The sequence below is a fragment of the Lygodium microphyllum genome, chromosome 6, assembly GCF_053477565.2.
Source record: "Lygodium microphyllum isolate KBCC chromosome 6, Lygodium_microphyllum_v1.1.10, whole genome shotgun sequence".
In the NCBI taxonomy this organism is placed as follows: domain Eukaryota; kingdom Viridiplantae; phylum Streptophyta; class Polypodiopsida; order Schizaeales; family Lygodiaceae; genus Lygodium; species Lygodium microphyllum.
The window spans coordinates 125,305,443-125,332,199 of record NC_141140.1 but is presented as its reverse complement, the minus strand read 5'-3'; the positions used below and the strand labels follow the sequence as shown (position 1 = coordinate 125,332,199).

The 26,757-nt window shown below is 42.5% G+C and overlaps 1 protein-coding gene across 3 annotated transcripts; it reads right to left on the bottom strand.

The window, feature by feature from the left end:
• TRZ1 (tRNAse Z1) lies at positions 1-26,659 on the bottom strand. Of its 3 annotated transcripts, XM_087680035.1 has the most exons (9): positions 26,175-26,659; positions 3,588-3,746; positions 3,423-3,497; positions 3,178-3,273; positions 2,016-2,129; positions 1,582-1,650; positions 1,191-1,265; positions 1,019-1,110; positions 1-184 (listed from the first exon to the last, which is right to left on the bottom strand). In XM_087680035.1, the coding sequence occupies exons 1-8, from the start codon at positions 26,601-26,603 to the stop codon at positions 1,036-1,038; spliced, it is 1,092 nt and encodes a 363-aa protein (XP_087536161.1). In that variant the 5' UTR covers positions 26,604-26,659; the 3' UTR covers positions 1-184; positions 1,019-1,035. The 3 variants fall into 3 exon arrangements, with proteins under 3 accessions (XP_087536161.1, XP_087536159.1, XP_087536162.1); XM_087680033.1 differs by lacking the exon at positions 1-184 and having other exon boundaries at positions 191-1,110; positions 26,175-26,658; XM_087680036.1 differs by lacking the exons at positions 1-184; positions 3,178-3,273 and having other exon boundaries at positions 191-1,110.
• Between the last annotated feature and the right edge of the window lie 98 nt (positions 26,660-26,757).

Here is a 26,757-nt window from a genome sequence, read left to right as displayed (position 1 = left end):
TAATTTGTCCTTTTGAATGTATTAAAATAAAATGTCATAAAGTATACAAAAAATGATGAATTTTATCAAAAGGGAGTCCTTGGGAGTAGCCTTTCTATGCTTGAGTAGGTAAAGGGTTACCTGAACATCACAATTATGCACATAGCTTGTGTCCCTATGCCATTGAAGCATCCATTGGTGCATCCTTCCAATGCCAAAAAGACCAAAAGGTGAGATATCAAGATAGGCAACATTGTAATGTTCACGTATTCCTTCGCAAATATATTAGTCTAATTCGTTGCACATTGATTATTCCTGTATATTATACATGTGGTCTCAGACGGTGCCTAAAATATGGCCTGATCACCGATAACAATGGCTATATTAAAGATGATTTTTCACAAGGCAGTGCCAACAATAGAGAGCCACCGCTTATAACAAAATTAATGGTCTTAATGATACCTAAGGTTTCAGATTTAGTATACAGAGGATGACAAAGACAAGGGAGGCAAGGAAATGTCATGGTGTGTGTGTGTGTGTGTGCGCATGCGCGGGCGAGAATTTGTGTGACATAACAGTTGTTAAAACTAGATTAGGTTGTGCGCATGAGCATGCGCAAGCGTTCATGTACGCATGCATGCTTGTGAAAGCATATGTATCTAAGAAGTTTGATCAATGTCCTGTAAGTATGTGTGTCTATATTTAATTTCCTGAACGTGGCAAAGCATGTTAAGTATAGTGGTTTGAGCTAGGCCAAGTAATGTGCCTAGCTCATGGTTATTGCAGGTACACTATAGCTTTCTGGAGAATGATTTTCACAAGCATGGAAAGAACAGAGTAAATCGTAGATGTTCCGGTGATGCATGGAGCCCATTCAGCCACCTCTTCAGTTAAAGACTTCCATTAGTAATTCTATAGGTACTTAAGTGACTTGAAAGAAATTTGATGATACAAAATTTCTAAAGCTGATCAGTTGCAAGTTCCACAAATTACAGACAGGTGCACCTCATATTTTTCTGACGAGAATACACGGACATACCCCCAAACTGTTTTGAGTCAGAAACCTTCAAGCAAACAAAAAGCCCGCTGTTGCAGGCTTTGAGGAAGATTCTTCATTGCACTCTTGATCTCCTGTGAAACACTGCAATTGCTCAGCCAATAGTTTTGAAGATATGCAAACAACTGGCACGGCTTTGGATGTCACAGCATACCTCCACTCTATAGCGTGCTGAAAAGTGTATAAACAGGATCCCCTTATTCTGAAATCTGTCCGCCAAAGCAGCAACCTGTATTGAATCGTGTCACCAACAACAGCCACATCAAGGTCAGCACATGCACAACAGCCGGTGGAATGGCTAAATTTAATCTATAGCAGAATTTATACATATCAGCTGTTTAAAAAAAAAAGCCAACACCATGTCAATATAATAGAGATCCCAATATCAAACTTTTGTAAGGATGCAAACATGAACCTTATCTGCAGAACACAGATAAGAGTACAATACGGAGGACAGAAACCCTGCTTCTGACTCTCGGAACAGCTAAGGAAACTGGAGAATGAATTGAGCTCTAATCTTTACTTAAATCTATGCCTCAGCTTACCTCTGATAAATGTGTGTGACCATATTCACGTGCATGTTCCACAGACATCATATCATCAACAAATGTAGCCTGCAGGATGAAAGGGGTCTTGTGAGTGTTTGAGCATAATGGCTGCCCATTGTACCAGTCTGCATACAATCTTAATCCAGCTCAATCTGTAATTTTACAACCAAACTCTTTTCCTCGCAATAGGAGCCAACAAAGGCTTCATGAAGGTCCTAAGAACTTCACAGTTTTCAAAAACAATTTCAATTTGTCTATTAAATTTTTATAACGAGAATCAAGGTTGCTCTAATGCCACCAAAAGGCTCAGAATGTCACAATTCAGGAGCCTTGACATTTCCCCTAGCTCAGCCTTTGGAAATGCCCAATTTGCATATAAAAGAAGCAACCAGAATGCCAATACAACTAAGATTAAATAAGTTAAAAAGTACCTCCATGACAAGCACTTTAGCTTTTAAGGCATCTGTATTATTGTCATCAACAATAAAGTCTGCCATGGTATCACCTGTAAATGCCACCTCAGGTACCCTAATCTCATTGGTAATCTGTCAAAAATTAGATTCGCAAAATTCTGAGACTCCAGCATTGCATCTAGATATGTAAAGTGAGGTTATTAACTAAAAGGTGAAATCATCAACTGTATGCTATGACCATACATGTAGTATAATCAAGCAAATTTGCCTGTATGATTCCATCTTCAACAACATGACAAAGTGCAATAAAGCAACACTACATGCTGTAAACTATCTACAGAAATACTAAATGTCTGAACCAAATGGCATACATTAGCAAGACTTTTGGGCATTTGAACATACAGTGTCTGGATCGTGGCTTCAATTTTACTGAATTTATTTTGGAGTTCTAATCTCCCAGTTATAGAGATGTAAGCATCATACTTTTTCAGAAAGAGGGTTACTGCCAGATCATTACTAAACAAAGGACTGAAATCATTACTGGCAATCCATAAAAGAAGAAAATAACCATTGTTTGGCTTCTGTCCATCTGATCCCTTCTGTTTGCCATCAATGAAACAAATTCTCAAAGCAATTGAATTTCGAAAATGTGTCCTGTGAATTTCAATGGGGATACAGCAAGTCTCAAAAGCTGACAAAAGATCAATCTTACCATGCTTTCATACACTCTGGAGAGTGGAGACTTCACCATGACTTGCCAAAAAGCGACCAGCCAAAAGGTAGAAAGGATACAACAAGCACTATATAAAAGAGTTAATAAACATAGCATGTAGCACCCCTTATTGGATTATCTCCATATTTCCCCGATCAGCTAAGAAACAATTGAGCTACTTTACTGCTTTTTAGAACCCAAGCTCTTTACTTTTTCGCTGTTTCAATCTATGTATTGGAGATAAAGTTTTCAAGCATTTGAATATATCAGTGGTCAAACGAAGTATCAAGGATTTAATGAAAACATGACAAAGTTGCAAGCACTAGAAAATTAGCGAGGACCCCCTGCAATGTACAGGACACATACAGGTTCCCCTAGCCTCACTTCACCAGAACCACTTAAGTTCCACTTCTTGCTGCAAGTACAAACTTGAGAAGGAAACTATTTCTGTAAGCAGCAATAATATACCTCAACAGCAGACTCTTTCAGATTCTTTATCTCCTTGCCAGAAAGACCAAGATACTCCGACTTCAACTTATGTCTCACCGAATAAATGATGTACCCCTGAGTTATTAGATACAAGCATTTGGTCATATCTGATAACCACAGCATTGATATTAAACACCTACTGGAGAGCCTACCTATAAAAGAAAGATACATAAGTCTTGGATAAATGCATGGGCATGTAGTATTCTGAAGAACTTGTAATAGACCTGACTGGGTATGACATGGTAGGTCTTGAATGCCTTTACTAGGAGGCCCTTGCCCATATCATAACTTTCTCCAATCTGATAAGGAGCAAAGAGATTTTCCTGCTCAAAAAAGGGATGCTATAAAGGAGTAATATTTAAAATGTGAAAGGCAATAGGCATACCCACATCCAGACCTATTAATTGATGATTGAGCTCTGACCCATCCAAACTCCTGTATACTTCAAAAAGCTTTTCCACGGTCTCTTTAATAGATTTGGGTACAATAACAGTTGGGGGCTTCATCTTGTATAGACCTCGGGTCGCAACATACATCGCCACTCCACCCTGAGAAAGCATTAAAATGGTTAGTCTTCAAACAAACTACTACTCTACTTTAAAGGCTCAGCACCACCAGCTAGCTAATCACACACTTGAACAAATATAACGGATGAAAAAGCATCCACAGCTTAGGATAAACACCAATTAAGATCCTTCATCATCTTCAAGAAAGGGATATAAACAGAAGGCACAGACAGAAGCTAGGTGTGTGCTGAATAAGTTGATGTAAACTTTCTACACAGCTAGGGGCCAAAGGCACAGACAGAAGCTAAGTTCCAAATTTTCCTGGTGGGAAATATGTTAGCATAGAATGAGTTCTTGGCCAAGTGATGCCATCTTGGTCAATCAATCAACAAATGACCTAGGTGTTAACCCTCAAACGAACGAAGGTGGAAAAGGGGATGACCGCCCAAAAGGGATTTAGGGTTTTGTATATAAAATTGAAAAGTGAATGAGAAGCTCATTCTTGTGTGTGGCAAAAGTAGCTCTCCTCTTCTTCTTCTTCTTCTTCTTCTTGCTTGCTTGAGCTTATGCTTGAGAGAGGGAGTGTGAGAGTGTGTAAGGGTGAGGGACCGAGGAGGAGAAGCTCTCCATCTTCTCCTCTCTTCTTCTCTTCTCTTGTCTTGCTCGTGGCAATGGAGCTTGGAGCTTGGAGCGGGAGGATCGAGCTTGCTTAAAGCTTGCACTTGGATCGTGGAGCTAACGGAGTGTGCGGGAGAGGAGGTCTCGAACGGCACGGAGGTAAGCTCACTACACCCGTAGATATGGATGGCGCGTCGGTTATGTGAGAGGTAGCCATTAGTGCTCGGCTTGGAACGCTTGAAACAATAAGCGGTCCGTGGGCCTTGGCGGTTGAGTGAAAGCTCCCACATTTTGGTTCCGTTACCGGGACTAACGGATTCAAGCCTTGAGCGCTTGCGCGCTTCGAATCGAGCATTGGAGTAGGGTTTTCCCCGAACCGGTGCTTGAGATAGGTAGGAAGTGAGGGGGTTGAAGATGGTATTCGATCTCCTTGGCAAGTAGGTTTTTTGATTTTTTGAGATTTATGTTGTGAGATGGAGTAGTGTAGGTATTTACTTTGTGATTTGGATGCATTTAGGATAGGAAAAAACAAAGAAAAAGAAGTAGGGTTTTCTGTTGCTGTATAACAGGCTAAAACAGAAAAATAGGGGCACAGATCCTTGGAGTGCCATTTGATTCGAGCACCATAGTGATTCCAGGCATGTGTGGCACTTCCTGGTAGTGTTTTGTACCTATCTGGAAGGCGCTGGCTGATTCGGTGTAGTAGACGTCAGTCTAGAGGCATCACGTGCAACTCGCGGGCCGTCGGCCGCGTCGTCAAACCAGGCCGTCCAAGCCCCAGAATCGGACCAGTTCAGAATCGGACCGTCCGACTACTAGAGTCGGACCAGCCCTGTCCGATTCCCAGAATCGGACAGTCCGATCGAACCTGCCAAGTGGCACTCGGACCAGGCTGTCCGAACCCCAGAATCGGACCAGGCTGTCCGAACCCCAGAATCGGACCAGGCCGTCCGAGTCCCAGAATTGAACCACTCAGAATCGGACTAGGCCGTTCGATTCCCAGAATCAGACCACTTTTTGATCCGACTCCTAGAATCGGACGTGACCAAAATCGGACCACTAGTCCGATCGGACCAACCCAGAATCGGACGTCCGATTCTGATAATCCGACTCCTCAAAATCGGACATCTGAGAATCGGACAGAAAACTGTCAAAATCGGACAGGTATCTAAAACACAAATTCTGACGTATCTAAACCCCAAGATTGACCCCAAAGACCATGTAGAGCTAAAGGCACATCACAGATCTTCACTGGACTAAAATTTAAAGCACGTAGTTCAAAATTTGGCTATAAACGGTCCTCCAAATTGTGCATGGATTTTACCGTAACGGCTCTGCGGGCCCGGGGGGACTGCCCCCCCCGAACCCCCGTAGAGGGGGCTCTCAGCCCCCTCCGCACCTCTCCCAAGTAGGTTGGAGGGAAAACACGCGCCGTGACAGGTCCTCCAAATTAGACCCTAGTGTAGTAATGGCTCTACACGAGCATGGATCCTCACTTGTAAAAGAGCAACCAAAAGCCCATACCCGAACAGAGAGAAACAGAGACCCTAGAACCTCAACGGGCCAATCTAGCCATCCAGGGCAAAAAGGCCACACCACAAGAACACATGTACATTGTGTTCAACCTGCGTCTAGTCGAAGCAAAATGCAGCATCATCGAGCTATCAATGCGAGGATGACTAGACATGACACTCTTGATGAGAGATGTACCTTGAGCAACACTGCACAGACAACCCAAGACATTGGTGAAGATTTCACATCTGGTCATACAAATGGGAACTCAAGGGCATTTGTCAGAAGGCTTAAATTTACAAGCCAAGACCCGGAAGATGAAGACATAGTACCACCTGCTTATCTTAGGGTCAAACTCACCGCAGAAAGAGAGGATAGTGTTGATGCTCTCATTGATGAAGGAGCAGATTTCAATATCTTGACTTACGAAGCATGGACCCTACTAGGCCAACTAGAGCTCACACCGACTGATGCAACTCTTAATCCTTACAGGGAACACCCACAAGCACTTCTAGGGAAGTGCAGAATCCTTGTAACTATTGAAGCAGAAAGCTTGCGACTCCTGTTTTATGTTCCTCCCAATAGCGAGAATGGTGGAAAGGAAATCCTCCTAGGAAGGCCCTTCAAAAAGGCTACCAAGTGTGAGGCTGACTACGTAACTCAGAGGATACACTTGACACTACCGAGTGTGAGGATAGTCACGACCTTTAGCAAGGGTGACCTCAACAAACCTCGAGGGAAAGGCAAGGAAGGTGCTGACGTAGCAATCAAGCCCATTAACAAGAGCAAGGACTTGTTGGAAGAGTTGATACAAGCACAGGTCGAACAACGAGAACCAGTGAGTGAGGCCATGCTTGAAACAAAAAGGTCAGGAGACAAGGCCAAGGATGGAGTTGGGACTTACAGATATCATAAAAGTACACGAAAGAAGTCCAAGCCTTATAGATGCAGGCATCGATGGAGGGTCAGCACAACGCCGCGATGGATATCCAAAGCGTCGCTTCGTGCTCAAGGGTACTACGCAAGCAACCGATGGATTTGGATACCAAAACCTCCTCTTAAACCTCCTTTGTTGACTGAAGGCCAAGACATATCAAGAGCAAAGAAGCGTAAAAGGAGATCGAAACGAAAAACCAAGTCCCAAGTCAAAAACTGTGGAGTGACCGAGCCCCTCATGGTCGAAATCAAGAAACCCAACGGGACCAATTGGAGGGTAGATCCTCAGCCTAGTGTGCTTGACAAGCAAACATCAGATGTAATCGTTGAGGATATGCAAAAGCCACTAGTGCCCAAGGAGCTTTTGATTCCCCAAGAGGATAGCAAGCATCATAGGCACAACATTGCTCAGGGCAAGGTTAAATGCTCAACAAAGCAAATAGCACAATCATCTAACAGCCACGAGCAAATCTCCTAGCCAGTGTCAAAGCCACTTAGGAGTTCCAAGTCTCCTACACCCTCTTCTCCTAAACGGACACAGGAAGCACAACACTCGTCAAGTGCGGCTACTCAATCCCAATCTCGACCTACACCAAAGCTTCCAAATGTCCAAGACGCAAGACACGACACCACTCTTAGCTCTCAACCTAAGGATGTGCCTGTGCAATCCACCGTGGCTAGCTCAACCGCTACTCAATCTGTACAAGTGAATACGCAAAGGGCAAAAAAAGGCACGACCACTTTTGATCTGCCTAAGGACTTGACACCACAAGCTACCAATGGTAGCCAGTCCACTGAGCTAGCCACCACTACTTCCAATCAGAAATCACAGCAGTCACAACCCTTGGCCGTGATAACGCCCCTTGTGGAACATGTCCTTAGTAGTTTACCTGTGGAGGGGGTGTCGCAACCAACTTCCTCGACAACTCCAGCACTTTCAAAGTGCCTAAAGCCTAGGCTGGAGGAGTTAAACTCAAGAGAGTTGGCTGAATAGCTAGACTCTCCGAAAAGGGAGGTAGTTATGCTCTCACAACCTAGCAAGGCTATTCAGCAGGCCACGGCCATGTCCCATAAGGACACACTAGAGAAAGATAATGCTAAGGCCCAACCAACCACATCAACGGTTGACCTAGTCCAGGGTCTTGAGTCGTTGAGAGATGCAGCTTCACTGACCAAGAAAAAGAGGAGAAAACAACGAAGACAACAGCAATCACAGGTGGTTGTGGACCCCAAGAGCGTTGAGACCAAGAGCGAGGGAGAGCTGGGAAATAAAGCATCAAGTCCATCCACCAATGAACCCATTGATGTCTCTCCTAATAGCGGTGAAACCTCAATCACATCTGTGCGCTCTGAAAAATCAAAGCAGCCATTGCCATCAACAGTTGCTTTCCACACTCAATCCACCAATAATAGAACTCACATCGCCCAATCAAGAGTGGATACAACGTCCTCACAACAGGGTGACAAGATCATACCAGTCACACCCAAGGAGAACCATGACGCAATAACGAAGCCTCAAGAGAAACAAGGAAACCCCAAGAGCATGAGCAATCCTAGCGTTGACCAATCTTGCTCATACAGGCCTGAACCCCCAGCTATGCTAAAGCCTAGGCAAACTCCTAGAACCTTGCATGAGATAGCAATCGAGCAAGCCTTCGTTGAACATAGAAGTGTCACAGAATGCTTAACTGAGTTGGATGCTAAGCTCAAAGCGTTCGCACGTGTCTATGTCCTTGCGAACATGGGCGCATTCCCTAAGAAGCAGCTCGAAGAATACTTACCATTCCCCTTATCTTGGGAAGAGCAAGAACATCTTGACGAGCACTATAACAAGCTCTTACATGAACGCATGCAACTCATCCCTGACGCGGAGGCTGACGAACTGCGCTTAACCGTCACGTTCAATGAAGTGCTTTGCCGACTGAATCTCGTAAACCTGGAGCAACAACTAAAGCGACTGTCAGCAGGCCGAAGTCAATTTGAACAGCGTTGGTGTGAAAACCGCGTTGTAATGACCGAACTAGGGGCTCAGATCATGACAGTCTCTGAGGAGCGATTGGCCAAATGGCGATCCCTAAGGGACCCAACCTATGTGGCACCAACTTCCCTACGAGTGCTGACTGCCATTCGGGGTAGGGACTTGGCTAAACCTAGCCAAGAAAACTCTCTGTTTGATAAGGTTCTCACTGAGGAGGAGTTACATGTTGCCAGTAGACTCGGACAAGGGTCCATGCTGCTCGATGTGGCAAAATATCTATTGGTACTAAGTAAGCTGCCACGAGTGCTGGATGTGTGTGCCACGCTTCAGTACAACCCCGAGTTCTACAATCGGTTCTTATCCTCGTGAAGTGACATTATGTATATAAATAAACACTGATTCTTGTGTCACCTTATATAAACAATATCAACACACACAAGCAATGATGGTCAAGCGCAGGGACAAGAGTTGGGTCTGACAGGCTAAGCTCCTTAAGTCCTCCTCTCATCACACATTTAAAAGCCGTGTGACCATCCCCACCTCCAAGTGAAGGGCATGCAACCCACATTACCGCCATAGGAAGCCTTGACCAACAACACTGATGATGTAGACAGGGTGCAGTCCCTTTCTATATACCTTCTTCCCTTTTTGGTCTATCCTTCCGAGGATGTGCCCTGTCCCACACCATGACAACCAATCCACACAACTTAGCATAAGCCAATATCTGCTAATGGCTGGAGGCAAAATGAACATAATCATGGGGGCCATCCCTCTACGACAAACACTGCATGCCTCACCCCTCCCCTTCTTGTCATATGCGCTTGATAAACCACACTAAAATCCCTTCCATGCGAACAGTTGTATCCCATATCAAGGTCTAACCCTTGGTTCGCACCTTGCAGGTCCCCCCACGAGGAAAACATGGAGAGCCTAAGGCAGCTGGCTTGCAAAGACACTCTCCGCTGCCGACGGGAACATGCAGTACGTGCCTCTCCACCGGTATGCTATGTACCCACCCTCAAGAGGTATGCCAAGAAGCGAGGCCCTAAGCGATACCGTCCCGAACGAAGACTGAAGAACCCCCGGGGCAAGAAAGTCAAGACTCGAAGAAACGCGCAGCATGTGGCAACGCCAGTGGCACAAACCCCCAACGTACGCTCGGGCACCAAATGCTCAAGGGTAGAAAAGGCGGCCTAGGATAGGGAAGAATTTAATGAGCTGTTTAAGGATATTTTGGAAACGGTCGCGGCCCGGGACTACACCATTCATGTCCCAGCCGACATGTTCCCTGCCCAGCCTCACGAGAGCCCCGTACTAGCACCGCCCCGGTCGCCTAGCCAACCGGACTCACCCCACCTAGTACCTATCGACTAAGCCCCTATGATGTACAAGTAGCTTGGCAAGTCATCATGCCATAACTTTTTGTTTTTGTAGGTAAAGGGGCACAATCCCCACTTGTACACACTTCCTTCACCTACCGTTAATGTATGCGACCTTAACAAGTAATGGGATAGGCATCATAGTAACCCTCAAACGAACGAATGTGGAAAATCCGGAAAAGCTAAAGCGGAAGACAAAGACAAAGGCCAAAGCAAAGGCAAAGAGAAATGAAAGACAAAGGCCAAGGCAAAGGCAAAGAGAAATGGAAAACAAAGATGCACAAGGAGAAGAGTCCTAAATAAGGGAGAAAGGGAGAAAGGCGCACAAGGAAAAGCGCAAGTCAAAACTTTTGTAAAAGAGCGCAAGCGCATCATGGTTTAATTCAAGGAGCGCCGGGCTCTCACCCGTGCAATTTGTAAATGTAGACGGGCGGTGAAAAGGAAGCTAGGAAGATAAAAGGACAATGGAAAAAAGGGCCTAGGCTACGGCCGGCCATGTAAAAAAGGGGAAAAGGGGATGACCGCCCAAAAGGGATTTAGGGTTTTGTATATAAAGTTAAAAAGTGAATGAGAAGCTCATTCTTGTGTGTGGCAAAAGTAGCTCTCCTCTTCTTCTTCTTCTTCTTCTTCTTCTTCTTCTTCTTCTTCTTGCTTGCTTGAGCTTGTACTTGAGAGAGGGAGTGTAAAAGTGTGAGGGAGTGAGTGTGCAAGGGTGAGGGACCGAGGAGGAGAAGCTCTCCATCTTCTCCTCTCTTCTTCTCTTCTCTTCTCTTGCTCGCGGCAATGGAGCTTGGAGCTTGGAGCGGGAGGATTGAGCTTGCTTGAAGCTTGCACTTGGATCGTGAAGCTACCGGAGTGTGCGGGAGAGAAGGTAACTCGAACGGCACGGAGGTAAGCTCACTACACCCGTAGATATGGATGGCGCGTCGGTTATGTGAGAGGTAGCCATTACTGCTCGGCTTGGAACGCTTGAAACAATAAGCGGTCCATGGGTCTTGGCGGTTGAGTGAAAGCTCCCACACTAGGTCCTAAACTGCACCTTAGTCAAAATAAAACAAGCCATCTTAGTCAAAATGGCCCAATTGAATCATGGCCTTGATTGCACAAGTTGTAGTCCATGGATATACTGGTCCATTTCTTATCATTGCAATACATGCAAGTATCAATGAGCCTACCTATTTGTGCCATTCAACTTTATGAAGCTGAACTGTCGCATGCATAAGTTTCACAAAGGTCTTCATCCATTGTTAAGCTAGAAAAGGTGCATTTAAACATTAGCTCATGCCCAAAAACTCAAAAGCACTTTGTGTGCTTCAGTGTCCCATAAGCAAACCAGTCTTTGGTTGTTTCCATCTCTATAAATAGAGAATGTGCTAGGTCATCTGCATCATTTTGCATCCCTTTTGCCTCCACAACAACTTCAGTACCTGCTCAAGACACTCCAGCTGCTGTTGCCATCCTTCACAATGCTACATTTGCTGTATAGAGTAGGCCAACCTGCTGTCGCCAGCCCTTAGAGGTCTTCTACTGCTCCATTTGGCTTCTTCTGCTGCCACCCCACCTGCTGATCACCTGTGCAGCCTGTCCCCATCCTCAAACCAGGCAGTGTTTAGAGTTTCCAGCCACGTCTCAGCTTCACCGAGCTGCTGGTCTGCTTCCGGTGACTGCTGATCAGCCCACCTTGACTGCCACATCATCATTCCCGCTGCAAGTTGTTGCATCTTCAGTTTTTCAACACTTTTCAGCATCAACCTGATCTGCACTTTCATCTACAGAAGGTCTTTCTTTGTTTTCAGCATATTCTTCATCAGTCTCTTCTCCAACTCATGGTCACTGCACTCAGGATCCATCTCTGATGGACAACACACCCCGGCACCTTCCTCAACTCACTCCCATGAAAGTCATTGGCTGTTGGACTGCCTTGCCTTTGAGCATTGTGTCAACGTTCATTCAGTCTCACCAGATTCTCTTCTACCATATTTTGCATTTTTGCAATTTGAGTTAGTGTTTGGATCATGTTTGTACATTCTATGTTTTCTCAGTGCAGACCCTAGCATATCTTCACATGGTATCAAATCCGGTCGTCACCAAAATGAGAAATGAACTTAATGATTCAATTAAACTTCACGAAGATTTTTAATTAAAATGAACTTGAATTCCGGTACCCCTAGCTGTTAGCATGGTAACCATTGCACAAGCAATGAAGGATTTGACATTGGGCATGCAATGGACAAGTGTACAAGCTATGTGGTACAAGAGCAAGGCAAAAGTAACAAGGTGCAATGCGAAACTTTCATTAAATTGAAAGTTTGCACCTTAGAATCAAGTTATATTGAAAGTTTTGCCATAGTAAGCAGCTCATTTACAACAGTTGGCTTACGAAGCAGGCCTTGAGCTTAAGTTTGGTCCAATGAGTAGCTCACTGATGATTAAGAACTAAGTCATTGATTAGCCATTAATGAAAAATGAGATTTGATCAAGAAGCACTTGGCTACTCATTTGGAAATATTATCCTAACTATTCGAGATGACTTCTCTCTCATTTTGAGCAGCCCGAGTTTACAAAGAGCCATTTTACTCTTCTTTGTTGTAGAAGTTGTAGCTTTCAGCCATGAAATATGAGCTAACAGCATGGATGGAGTGAAAACAACAACCAATCTTCTCCTCTTGGCATCGAGAATCCATTGGGTAGCTTTGTAACTCCATTAACAGCAAGGTGCACAAAAACAGGTTATTACAGCATTATGGCCCATCTGTCTACTATTCAGGCTATCTTGGCTCTTGCAACCAATCAACATTGGCCTGTTTTTTAAATGGACGTGAAGTCTATCTTCTTGAACAGCATACTTGAGGAGGAGACATTTGTTTGTCAACCTCTTGGTCTTTGTATGCAAGGTAAGGAGGATCACGTCTACAAGTTGCGGAAGGCTCTCTATGGCCTGAAACAAGCTCCGAGGGCTTAGTACCAACAGATCAATCAGTTCTTTATTCAAAGTGGCTTTCATCAATCAAGCAATGATCCTAATCTTTATTATGAAATTGAGGGTCGAAGATCTGTTTTAGTCATCCTTTATGTGGATTGCTTGATCATTACAAGAAGAGATTCACAAGGGGTGGATCAGATGCAATAGATTCTGCACCAAGAGTTAGGCATGGCCAATCTCAAGTTTCTCCACTTTTTCCTTAGTCTTGAGATTTATCAAATGGCACATGGCATTCTTGAGCTAAGAAAGTATTACATTGCTGATTAGCCACGTACAACAGCCCCAAAACAAGCTTAAATAGTACAATTACCAAAACTTTCATTAAACTGGTATCAGAGCATTGGCAAGAGAGTGTGCATTTCCAAGGATAGTGACAAGCAGGACAAGCAATCATGAGTAATCAATGGTCAGTTTGACCAGCTTTGATTGCTAATGGACAGTGTACAAGTAGAGATTCCACAATCTCCTTTGCTGATTCAAAAGCCCCTTAAGCAATTTGAGCCAATTGCCCCTTGATTTTCACCAAAGACTTGTACAAATAGAGCCACCAATTGGCCAAATGCTACCCCAATTTACAATGGACGGGCTAGCATCTAAAATCCTTATCAATTCCATGAATTTCATGGTGCTGTTTTCAATGTACAATGCCTTCTCCTATTGGCACAAGTCCAAGGTGGCTGTCAAACCCTAATTTTTACAGCAAAAATCATTGTGTTGACTACAAAAATCTAGCTAAGATCTGCTAAGAATGGCAACGAAATGCTAAGATCTTTTGAGAAATTACAGGAGAAGGTGAGAGAAAGCCAAGATGAAAGAGAAGTCTGATTTTCTTCGTGAGAAAACCCTTAAATCTGCCTACTAACTGCTTCAACCTGCATTTAATGCAATCCCCTACTACCAAGCACCTCCAAAATGCTATCACCTAATCAACAATACTGTTGTCAGCCGCTGGAAAATGTCTCCCTACACGCATGGTGGAAGGTGCCTCGTACAACATATGAAGCTTTGACCATACTTCTGAGAATGTCCTATAAGACTTCTTTATAAATACATCGAAGAAGAGTAAAATAGGCACGCTCATCATCCGTATCTCATGGAAACAAAGTTTCCTCATGGTTTTGCTCATCAAAATCTTTAGGAGCTAAGAAAGGGCACTAAGGACATGGAATAGCTTCACAAACGATGTTCCATAACCACTTTTGCACAAACTACGCTTTCACGAGAGCACTCAATGTTAGATAGTCAGATCCATGTAACTTATCATCAATAGAAGTGCACAAAGGAGCCATATGGAGAGGATAAGGAGGAGTGAAGGTATGAAAAGAGAGAGTACAGCCAACCAAACAGCAAAGACTACACAAAATGAGATTTCACACACAGTATTCACGAGTTGATCCCACAAAATAAACTGCAGAAAATGGAAAACAGCCAACAAACACTATTAGAAGGCAGTAGATGCTGTCGCCGAGCTTTCAAGAGAGTAGATGCATAAAATGCAATAGGTGGACATCAAAACACAAGCTAATCAACAATAAAATAATGCAAAAAATCAAAAAGTAGCCTTCGGAAGGCTGGAAACAGGGCGATGGCAGTAAACAACAATCGTCAAGCTATAGACAGTGTGCAACAAGAAGGAAAAATCAATAATCAGCAAGGGAAGACTTATAATCAGGAGCACATAACACCAGGAGCATAGATCCTGAGATCTCATACCATGTTAGAAGTGGATGCAGCAATGAAAGCATAAACAAGTGTTAAAATAAAGCGTTGAACACAAGATAGAAGAGAAAACATAGAAGAACATTGCAAAAGAAGAGAACTCAAAGATGTGCTCGAGAAATGGAATCCATATACCAAACATGAGATAATCACGTACAATAGTGCGTGGACACTGGCACTAGCTCCACTCTCCACTAGGATATGCATTGGATCTGCAAGTGATGAATGATTGAATGTGGAAGAGGAGCCCAAACAAATAGGCCAAAAAGAATGTAAATAATGCATCATGTCGGCTAGCAATAAAAGCATACATCATACAGGCCACAATAAAATGCCTAAAATAGCTAGTAATACTGGCCATGGCCTAGACTCACTCATGAGCTTACAATACTACTAACACACAATGCATTGGTGAATGCATACCATAGGGAGTTGTGCCATGCATTCCCATATACAGTCCCTATCCAACCATTGCATAAAAAATAGTGCTATCACCAAAGTATCATACCTATCCCATCATTGCATGCATGCCTAACTATCCAAAATCCATTGGATTGGCACTTCCATGATGGCCTTGCATTTGCACACCTTGCCTCATAGGTAGCAACTATTTCGCTTCATTGACCTCTTTGAGAGCTTCATGTGAAGACTTTGGTAGCCATGAAACCAACCTTTATTCTCAAGTTCTCAGATAGGGTGGTAATAACTAATTAAGTACTTAAATACAACAATGAATTAATGAGCATAATCATTGTGGCTCGAAAGATATGGCTGAAGCTTAATCAAATGTACAATCAAATGACCGTGATGAAGCGAGTGTCTCTAGAGGTTCATGTGAGGACTTAGAGTCCTAACAAGTCTTCTTCTATGCGGAAGCATGTCAATAAGCTTTGGCAATTGCAAATCCAAGTTTAGAACATAGGCAAGGCGATTACCTCAAAGGGCATGGCGATAACTCTTCTCACTTACCACCCCGATTTAGTGCATTTTACTCCGCTTTGATTGCTTCAAAGCACACAAAGACTCTTTGTTGAGAAGAGTTGGTTTCTATGGTTTTGCACCAAGAGGAGCAATTGAAAGAGCCGAATGCTTCCAAATCGGGGGCATTGACAAGTCACTCCTCTCAAAAGAAGAGTAAGGACCAAAAGGAAGAGGACAAATAGAAGGACAAAGAAAAGAATTCCACTTGTCACATCTGTGGCAAGTCAAGTCACTAGAAGAAGGATTGCCACGACATGGAAAACAAGAACAAGGAGAAGAAGGAGAAGTCTTCAAAGGAGTCAATATTAGTAGATTAGTCCGCTCAGGTGTGAGTCTGTGCTGCAAAGGCTGTGGCATTTCATGTAGTATTTTTCTGGCATTTTTCTAGTGCCCTTTTTAGGGCTGGGGAGCATTTAATACTAGCCGACTGCATTTATTGCTCCCCCCATTTTATGCCTATATATTACTGGGCTCGTCCTCCTCTTTGTGTACTTCAATCATCACTTGTGGATTCTTCAAGAGAGAGAGGAGCCGGTGCCAAGGTGCCCACACAGCCAGTGATTCATTGTTATATGCTGCTGTCTCGAGGTCAATGTGGATTTTGTTTCCCGAGCATACATCTGAGTTCTCATCTATATTTGTGTTCATTCATTCATTCTTTCTCGTCTTGTGTTTCAGCAATTTATTTCAGCAAGTTGTTTATGCTTCCATTGCTGCACCACTTCTGACAGCCAGGAGCGGAGACTACTCCCTCATCAACAACCTTCCTCCACTTGGAAGTGATTGAGGCATAGACCCCTAGGGGTTTCAATGCTACATTGATGGCCCCACACCCTCATGAGTGGATTGTTGACAGTGGTGCCTCTTAGCACATGACTCCTTCTACAGCAAGTGTTGCCCATTTGCGGCCTTTGCATGGGCAAATTCTCATTGGAAATAGCTCTTCTATTCCTATTCAAGGGAGGGATAACTGTGAAGAAAACTACTAGGGTTTGCACTGAGGACACACAGAGCATACGACCACAATAGAAACACAAAGAGACAAACACAAACACAGAGGCCAAAACTCAAACCCTAAACGCAAAACTCAAAACTCAAACACAAACAGAGGAAGGGAGAGAGAGAACACAACTCTGAAGTGAATGAATGCTATAAATGAATGTAAGAGTATACAGTGTGCTCAAGGACAGAGCAATGTCGGAATGTGACATCCACCGGAGACGAATCCCAAGTCTATGACCACCAGTCGGAGTGTAGGAGTGCTGAATAGTGAATGGCAACAGGCTGGTCACCAAAATGCAACAGTTTGGAGATTGGACATAGGTAAACTCAGTAGTGTACCACCAATCGGAAGCTGGAAATTGTGCACAGGTGCTGTAAACAACAGGGTGAGAGCTGGAGAAGGTGTGTCGGAGAGTGTTAGGGCCTGCCATGGTGTAAACGCAAGCTGGGGATAATGTGGCTGCAATTGATGATGGCTGGACAGCAAATGGAGGCGGTGGCTGCGGGCTGGAAACTGGGCACCAACAGCAGCACAGGGTGAATGGGCTGGTGTAACCTGCAAACAAGGATGATGGCTAAATGGTGGGCAGCCTATCTATTTATAGATGTGAATTGGAGCCTGCCAAATTAGGGTTTCCACCGCACTCTCTCGAGCTGCTCCCCATTTTAGGGTTTTTACTCTAAAAGAGCATTTTTAGTGTGTTTTGGTGTTGTTTAAGAGGCTAATCAGCAAGTAATGCATATTTTAGCTCAACAATAACATGCAGCTTATTCCAAATGGGTAAGGTGGTGCCCATACTTCAGAGGTGCTTTATGTGCCAAGCTTGGGTAACCATCTTCTTTCAATATACAAGATTAGTGCCCTCGGTCTCTTAGTTGAGTTTGATAAGGGTTCCTTTCGGATTCTTGATCAGGATCAAGACAAGTGCTTACTTCCCGTTATGAGGAGAATGGAGTCTACAAGCTAAGGTCTCCTTCTGCCTTGAGTTCTCTTCTTCTTACCTCTCATACACAATCCAAGCTTTGGCATGCTCGGTCTAGCCACCCAAATTATGATTACCTTCGAAAGGCATCTAGGGGACAACTTGTTCGAGGTATGCCACACATTGTGGTGAGCTAGCAGCCATGTATATCTTGCATTCGTGGAAAATAGCATCGTGATGCAATTCCCAGCAAGGTTTCGAGGCGGTCATCAATATCCTTGGAGCTTGTTTGTACAATCTTTGTGGACCTGTAAGGATGGAGTTCCTTAAGGGGAGCTTGTATTTCATGCTAATTGTGGACGATTTTAGCATGATGACATGGGCTTATTTTTTGCGGCTGAAGTCGAAGGCTTTATCATCCCACTTCAAGGATTGGTTACTCTTTGAGGAGAACCGATTAGGCCAAAAACAGAAGACGTTACAATCAGATAAGGGAGGAGAAATTGTTTCTAATGAGCTCGCTAGGTTTTTGCAGATCAGGGTATCCACCAAGAGTTTGCAAACACAAACACACCTCAAGAAAATGGCATATTGGAGTGGAAGAACCGAAGTGTGATTGAGATGGCTCGCACCATAATAGAGCACAGAAAGACAACTCATTGTCTCTAGGGTGAGGCTGTGGCTAATGTAGTCCATATCCTTAGTCGATCCCCCACTTCAACCGTTGTTGGTATGACACCCTATGAGGCGTATTTTGAGTCTAGGCCTAATGTTTCTTATTTCAAGGTTTTTGGGTGTATTCACATCCTGAAGACACAACGTGATAAATTTGAAGCGGCTTTCCGAAGACGAGTGTTTGTGAGCTACAGTTCGCAGTCCCAGGGTTACTAATTGTATGACCCCGTTAAGCAACATGTCTATAAGAGTCAAGATGTTCAGTTTGTGGAGGTTCTAGTCTCAAAAGGGGGGGGGGGGTTTTAGGAGCACCCCGTGCTTGGAGATCCACGAGATAGTTGGCACTAGAGACTGTACCTTTGGAGCCCACACCTCCTACAGATGCTTCATCTTCGAATAAAGATACTACTTCTCCACCAGCTTCCTCGATTGAGTCGCCGCCGGTAAATGTTTTGGAGACTTCTCCAAATGAAGAGCTATAAAGAGAGATCCCGTTGCCTTCTCGTTGGGCTTGAGACACACTATGATTCAAGAATTAAGGGAGTCCTCCCTGAGGAGTGGCAACTGCAAGATAGTCCACGATGTTCTCGAAGGAACCAAGCACATACTACCAATTGTTTATACCAACTATCGTTTGATAATCCGTCCCCTACTACATAGAAAGCCCACCTCCATGAAGGAGACTTTGCAGTCATAGCATTGGAAGAAGGCTATGGAGCAAGAGTTGGATGCTATTGAACAAAATGGCACTTGGGATCTTGTGCCTTGGCCTGTTCATAGGAAGGTGATTGGTGTGAAATGGATCTTCAAGACCAAATATCATAGCGATGGTACTCTGGATAAGCACAAGGCGCAACTTGTTGCAAGGGGCTTTGCACAGTGGCTAGGGGTGGATTTCCATGGCACCTTTGCACCTACAACTTAGATGGCTACCATTAGAGCCATTTTTGCCTCAGTTAGCCACCACCACAGGAGACGGCTAGTTTATCAGCTTGATGTGAAGTCTGCCTTCTTGAATGGTGACTTGAAGGAGGAGATCTAAGTTGAGTGGCCTCCTGGCTTTTCCTCATCCGATAGACAAGTGTACAAGTTGAAGAAGGCCCTTTATAGTCTCAAACAAGCTCCCCGTGCTTGGAACGAGAAGATAGACTCATTTCTCTAAGGGAAGCTGGGGTATCAATGTTCCTCTTCAAATCCCCAGTTGTATATCCACACCTCAGCTCAAGGGCACGAGTTTTTCGTGCTTTATGTGCATTGTGGATGATCTTATTTTGATAAGTGACCATGCCCAAAAGGTTAAAGGAGACTAAGGTGGCACTAGATGAAGCGTTCGAGATATCAGATACAAGCCTTCTCCATTTCCTTTTAGGCCATGAGATTTACCAAACTCCGAGGGGAATTTTCATCTCCCAACAATGGTATGTGCAATAGCTTTTGGCCACATTTGAGATAGAGGGGTATAAGGCCATTTCTACTCTTATGGATCCAAACTAGAAGGCTACCGCCCATACAGATTCTCCGATCGCGAATGCTATCCGCTATTGGCAATTGATTGGGTCCTTGATTTAGCTTCTTCACACTCGGGTTGATTTGTGCTTTCCTATAGGTTTGTTAGTTGGGTCCATGAGTGAACCCAAGCCGGTACATTGAAAGGCTCCTATGAGGATTTTATGGTTCCTGAGGGGGACCCCCAATCTTGATATTCGTTATCTACCAGGTACTGGGGGTTCACCTTTGATTCTTACAAGCTTGACGAATTCAAATTGGGCCGGAGATGTTGACCAACGGAGGTCAACAACAAGATATTGCTTTACTTTGGGTGCAAGTGTTATCCCTGAGCCTTATGCTGCGTCCAAGATCTAAGAGGAGGTGTTAGAGATTAGTCATCCCCTGGACTAGCATTTCTTAGGCTACTATTGGTGCAATCAGCTCTTCGGTGGGGGAGATCTAGCTGGAGGAGATATACCAATAGCCCTTGTAGATCTGCCCTCTTCATTTTAGCATTCATTGAATGCACATTTCCACGGTTCTTTTGTCTCTTTTCTCTCTCCCTTTCTCGTGTTCATTGTCTTCAAACTTATCCATATGCTTCCGCATCACTACACTTTGACAAGTTGAAAGTGGAATATATGATTTACAAATCACTAGTAACTAGTGATATGGTGGAACCTCTCGTTTTTTTGAAAAAAGATATGCTAACAATGTTAAAGAAGTGAAAGATTGAGGTTACAGAAAAAGACTTTCAACACATATCTTTGTGAAAATGATACAAAGTTCAAGGAAGATAGAAGAGACTCTGTGACATGAAATGGAGCATATACGAACTTAGCAAGGCAAAAAGCAAGCTTGCATCTTGAGATAGCACAAAGAGTTTTAAACTTCCAATAGGCACACTAAAACTTGTTCAAGGATACACGATAGGACAAATAGCATTATTATGGTTCAAAGTAACATGAATTTCATCTCAAAAGAATCATATTTGCTCATAATGTGGGAAATGGAGATACCATCATAAAAATATTTTGATCACTCACACTCTCTCATGGAAAAAAAAAAGATCAATGCTCTCTTAACACACGAGTGTGCTCTTGTTTCATGTGTGTAAGTTTATGTTCATTGTTCTTTAGATTATTTCCGAAGGCCAATTTCATTAGAGGTAGAATAGATAAACCTCAATCATTATGAAATTCAAAATCACATTAGATGTTGCACTTTGTACAACTAATAGCAATACATCAAAAATGGCATTTGCCTTGTCCAAACTCATCAATTGTTGGAAGCTCAATGACTATGTGGTTGTGCTGTCTATCAAGATTCTAATGCAATATATGTTGGTTTTGTTAATCCTCGCTCCATCTACAAATGGATCAAAAATATATTATATCTGGTTGGTCATTTGAAACTAGCCTCCCTCTTCAGAGAGTGTGGTAATGACCTGATTTGATAGTAGTTACAGTAAGCATAAAGTTCACATAAATTGAAAAATGCAAATGTTACCACTTTAATCTTAGATAATGTCTCTAACCTCCTTCGTTAAACCAAGTATTACTTGCTGTCCAAACTAACCAACAAGCCTCCAAACCAATTTGCCTCTCGGTTTGCTCCGGGATTGGCTTTCACCCTACTCCTTGAAAGACAAATTCAACCCCAAGTCTGATATTGGCCGGCTGGCCTCTTGAATATCCCTGAAATTCATCAATTTCACCTGTTGGAATCCAAGCCCTAGGCTCTCAATTTTGATCATGCATTCCAAGATGGCTATCAAACCCTAATTTTTGCTATAAATTAGGGTTTATAGTAGAGATTTTTCAATATTTCCATCTTTGATGATTCAAATGGCTGGATTTTACTAGGATAACTTGAAATATGACTGGTGGATGAGAGGGAATGCTATAGAGGGAGAAATTTCAAAGTTTCATCGAGAGAAAGGCTGAAAAACTAATGCTGCCCTGCTTAAATAACCATGGAAGTTGTCACCTACAATTTAGGACCACTATAAAGGCTGTTGCCCCCTCCTACATGCTGTTGCCTGCACCAGACGAACCTTGGACTGCTGTTATGTGCTCTTGAAGGGCTCCAAACTACTATCACTTACTGTAGAAATAGTCCCCAATGGCTGCAAACCACATCAACATCTTCTTACTCTCTAACAATCTCCTCCCCTCTCACAATGGCTAGAATAGATTGCCACGAGTCCCCCAAAAATGTCTCATTTTTCAACATTATCCATCTTATTTAATTATTTTTTAGAATATTAATTCTAAAAATTTATTTTATAATTATTCTAGAGCTCAAAAAATTAATTTCACTAGCCAATAATTAAATTGGCTAGGCCAATTTGTCTTCCAAGTATCCTTGAGTAGTTATTGACCCTTAGACTAGCATTAATAAATTAATTAATGCCTAGTCTCCAATATCACCAACCACTAACATTAGTGGCCAATAAATTAGTCTAGGTTCAAATCTAACACTAAGTACCACCTAGTACCTGTCAAACATAACTTATTATAACTTTTACCTTTGGCATCAACAGATATTTTGGAATTTTAAATCCCACATTGTGAAATAATTAATTTGCACCTTACATATACAAGTTACACTTGCATATTTGCTTAGCTTTTGATCACATGCTAAGCAAAGCAACAAAATTTCACATTCTCGTGACACCATTAGCATAATTATTCAATGGTTCATTATCAAACTTTCATACAACAAAACAAATAACTATCGTTTACATAGAGATTTTGACAAGTTACCACTTTAAAAAAAGAAAATAAGAACAAGTGGATCCATTGTCAAAGAAAAACTTATGGTTTGGCTTCCCTTTTTTTTAGTAAACTGACAAAATTGCGTAAACCATCCAAGGTTTAATAATCATGATAATTGGGGCATACATTACAATTAGCAACTCATAATTGTAAAGCACGAGGCTCTTGCCAACTAACTACTTTCTCAAGAGCAATGAATGTTCATGCAACCAAAAAAACGGAGAATCCAAAATGCCAATAATTTAGTACTAATCTTCAATCACTACATACTATTCTCTCGCCTTCCATCTTCCTCTATTTTGATGTACTAACAGCTTTCACTATAGGGTACAATTGATACGGCTCTCTCTCTATTTTACATTCATACCAAGTCACCAAGTAACCTATAACTATGGTCAATGCTACAAATACCCACCATCCTAGATAGGCAAAGATATATAATAATAAAGATGAAATGTGGATGACATGGCCAATGGACCTATCTTTTCTTTTGACTATTGTGAACATTTTATTGGAGATGAAATTTGATTGGTGCAGCTCTTGGATCCCTAATTATCGCAGGTGCATATGCGGGCACTCAAGATGAGACTACTATAAGTGCATGATTATTCAAAACATTGAAGTATGTGAATCCGCTATAAGCTATCTGTGTGGGTAGTAGCTCATGGTTTGGCTCCCATGGAGAAGAGACCTAATCCTTTGAATTTTTTATGAGAAATATATGAGGAAGACACCATGAAGAGATGGTGTTTAGGTATAATGCTTATGCTGATACCAAAGAAAATAATCAACCTTACTTATATGTAAATTAGTCAGGATGTTAGAGGACATAATTAGGAGGGGCGATTCACATCATGTGATAAAGGAAAAGAATCATCTGGAGGCTGACAAAGTTGGTTAGCTTTTGAAAAAAAAACATTAACAATAGAAAAACTTTAAAACTTTTTAAAATGACAACAAATAAGAGAAGCTTTAAGCTTTAAAAGCTCATGTCCTATGTGAGGAGGAAAAAAACTATATAAAGGGGAATAAACTAAGCATCTTGGGACCTTCTTTTTTGCAAAGATTGCTAATGTGAAGAGAGAGGAGGGTCACACCAAGTCAAGACGAAAAATCTTAAAGTATTCAATTAGAGCCTTGGTCCAATGTAAGGTTTGAAATTTATGGAAGTCTCAAAAAAGTGGATTCTTGTGCCAATGTTGACACAATTAAGGTATGATACTTATTGCTCTAGTATCAATCGTCTCTTGTGTGTATTCTATGACTTTATGCAGCTTAAGTTTTGGCATGTTTGTTTGTGTTTAAAAAAATTTCGTATTATAGTACATAAAAAAAGTCAAGTACGCATTACCAGCACTCGTCATCTCATTTTTGTTGTGTGAGAGGATTATCTTCGAACACTACTCATGAAACATCTTTTGTCGGTGCCCTCATTGAGGACTATTGAAATTTGACTTTGTTTGTGATTTGTGAATTGTTTTGCTTGAGATTGTTTTCCAATAGCCAATTCTTTTTCAGAATTTCATGGTATAAAAGGAGAGGATCCTCAATGATTTCTTGAAGAATTAGAGCTTAGATGCATAATCTAGCGAATTACTGACTCAACCATGAAACTTCAAATTTTAAAATTTCAATTGTTGGATGAAGGTAGAAATTGGTTTGAAGATTATGAAAAAAGTTTAAGATTGAGAAATCCTCCTATTCCTATAGAATATGAAGTTACCAAATAGGTGTTTCTTGATTAATTTAAAGAAATCAAGACTTCCTAGGACCTTTGGCAAAAGATAGAGAATTGCCAAAAAAAGAATATCAGACCATAGAATATTTTGTCCTAGAACATACTCGTCTATGGGATCATTGGAACACATCCTTATGCCCATGAGCAAGAGCACCCAAAATGTTAAAAAATAAAACATTTTAATCACCACCCCCCAATGCTGGCTAAGGCTCAACTCACAAATCAATTGCATAGGGATAAAATGGCACAATTTGCTTTCAGAGAAGCCAGGCACAAAGCACTCTTTCGATGTACGCTAGATAGTTTTAGTTAAAAGCACTAGTTGGGCTTCACCAATCCAATGGAGTTGTAAAGGGGCTAGTGGAGTCTCAATCTACTTCATTCGATAAGTGGGGAAGAACAAGAAGTGGGTTACTCTCTAGTGAGAAGCACTAACTACACACATACAAGATAAAACTTTTGCTTCTTGGTAATGAAAGCCTAAGCTCTTACACCGCCCTTACACACCGACAACTTTCATTCAACTTGCGCACACAACTCCTTCACCAATAATGAGCATACCAACAATGCAAAGCACAATTGTCTATGCATGATACTCTACTAGATTTCAAAAAGGCAAATGATATGAAACGAATTATAAATTGAGAGAGAATTGTTGCTTCTTTCATGAGATATTACAATGCTCCTAAATGATGAAATGTCTCTAATATCTTAAGTACACTTCTCAAATGTTGATGCTCCAGAGATTACCCAACTCTTATTTTCTAGGCATGACTTAAGTCATATAGAGATAGAAATATCACTATAAGACTATATTTTGGAATTGATATTGAAAAATCTTTTCGAATCAAGTCAGACATAATTGATCTCTACATTGATAGTAAAACACCAAGTGGCAAACCATAGCACTAACTTCCAAAACCAGGAATAAAAAAATAAAACTTGCCAATCCAGTCTGCCAGCCTAAGGTCTTGAGTCTCAAGTACCCTCATCACAATTATCATGGCACACCAAAATCCAACCCTTCAAGGGCTAAATTTAGGCATGAATTGGCAAAACAAGAGTTAGACCTGAATTCAGTGGATTTATCATTGTTTATCTTGATGTAGCAGGTCCTAAGAAGAGCACAAGGGACAAACAGTTCCATATCATCATTGAGACATGCTGCCTAGTAGCCATGGATTGTGCAATTTTAGTGTGTCCACATTCAACACAGCAAAAATAATCACAATATATTGACAGAATTTTACGGGTGGTTTGGTAAGCCATCACATTTGCACATTGTAACATTGCTATCACCTTTGGTATATCAAGCATCCACGTACACTCTCCTGACTATAATGTATGTTGCTTGCCAATAAGACGTTCCATTCTACCTTGTCTCCTCTAAGATATTTCATCATTCTGAACGACAGGATAGCCTTTAAGAAACCTGGTCGACTCTAGGGCTCTCAGATAATGCTTCTCTGCCCACTTGATGAGTTCATGGTCAATAATAAAGGCGTATAACTTGGGCAGCGTATGGCCAACCATGATATTGTTATAATTACTAAGGACCATGGGATCGCCTACCTTCAAGAAAGGCTGGGTCACGGAACATGAAAGAGGTCTACTCCTACAAGAACAATCGAATGACAAGGTTCTACCTGCAATGCTTTTCCCAGCCAGACACCGAGACACACACACACGAAAAAGATAAGAGCAAGATTGAAACAGAAAACGTCTATCAAGCAAACAAAATTCAAATGGAATGCTCACTATGTGATCCATGTGGGCATGAGAAATGAAAAGGAAGTCTTGGGCGATGGCGCGCTGAGGGCATCGACCAATGTCGAACGCGAGCTTGAGCTTAGGGACGATGATGCAGGTCTCGTGACCTCCGATGGAGATCCCTTCGAAAGCGTAACCGTCAATCTCGATGCCGACTGCTGCCTTCCTAGCTGCTGCTGCTGCTGCTTCTTCGGCCTGTCCACCATTCTTCTTAGACTTCTTGCTGGTGCCCCTGTCTCTTCCTCCATCGTCACCCATGGCACTGGAAAACAGACGCACAGGAAGTGCCCCCCGGCGAGACAACGATACCAAAGATCTTGTTCTTCCAGACGTGCAGGGACCCAGGTGCGTCGTGTTGAATAGGATGAAGCTTAAAGACGGCAACGTGTGAGAAGCAACCAACCGGAGGGGCAGCATCTTATTGCCTAGTTCTAAGACTTAGTACATGTCTTTTTTGCGCGTCAAAAATCTTTGGGCCTCTCGTTGTTTTTTTATAATGCGAGATTGTACAAGTAGATAATAGCACACGGAACACTAGGTCGTTTTGCGGGAGCTTTGTTGCCCCCAAGTG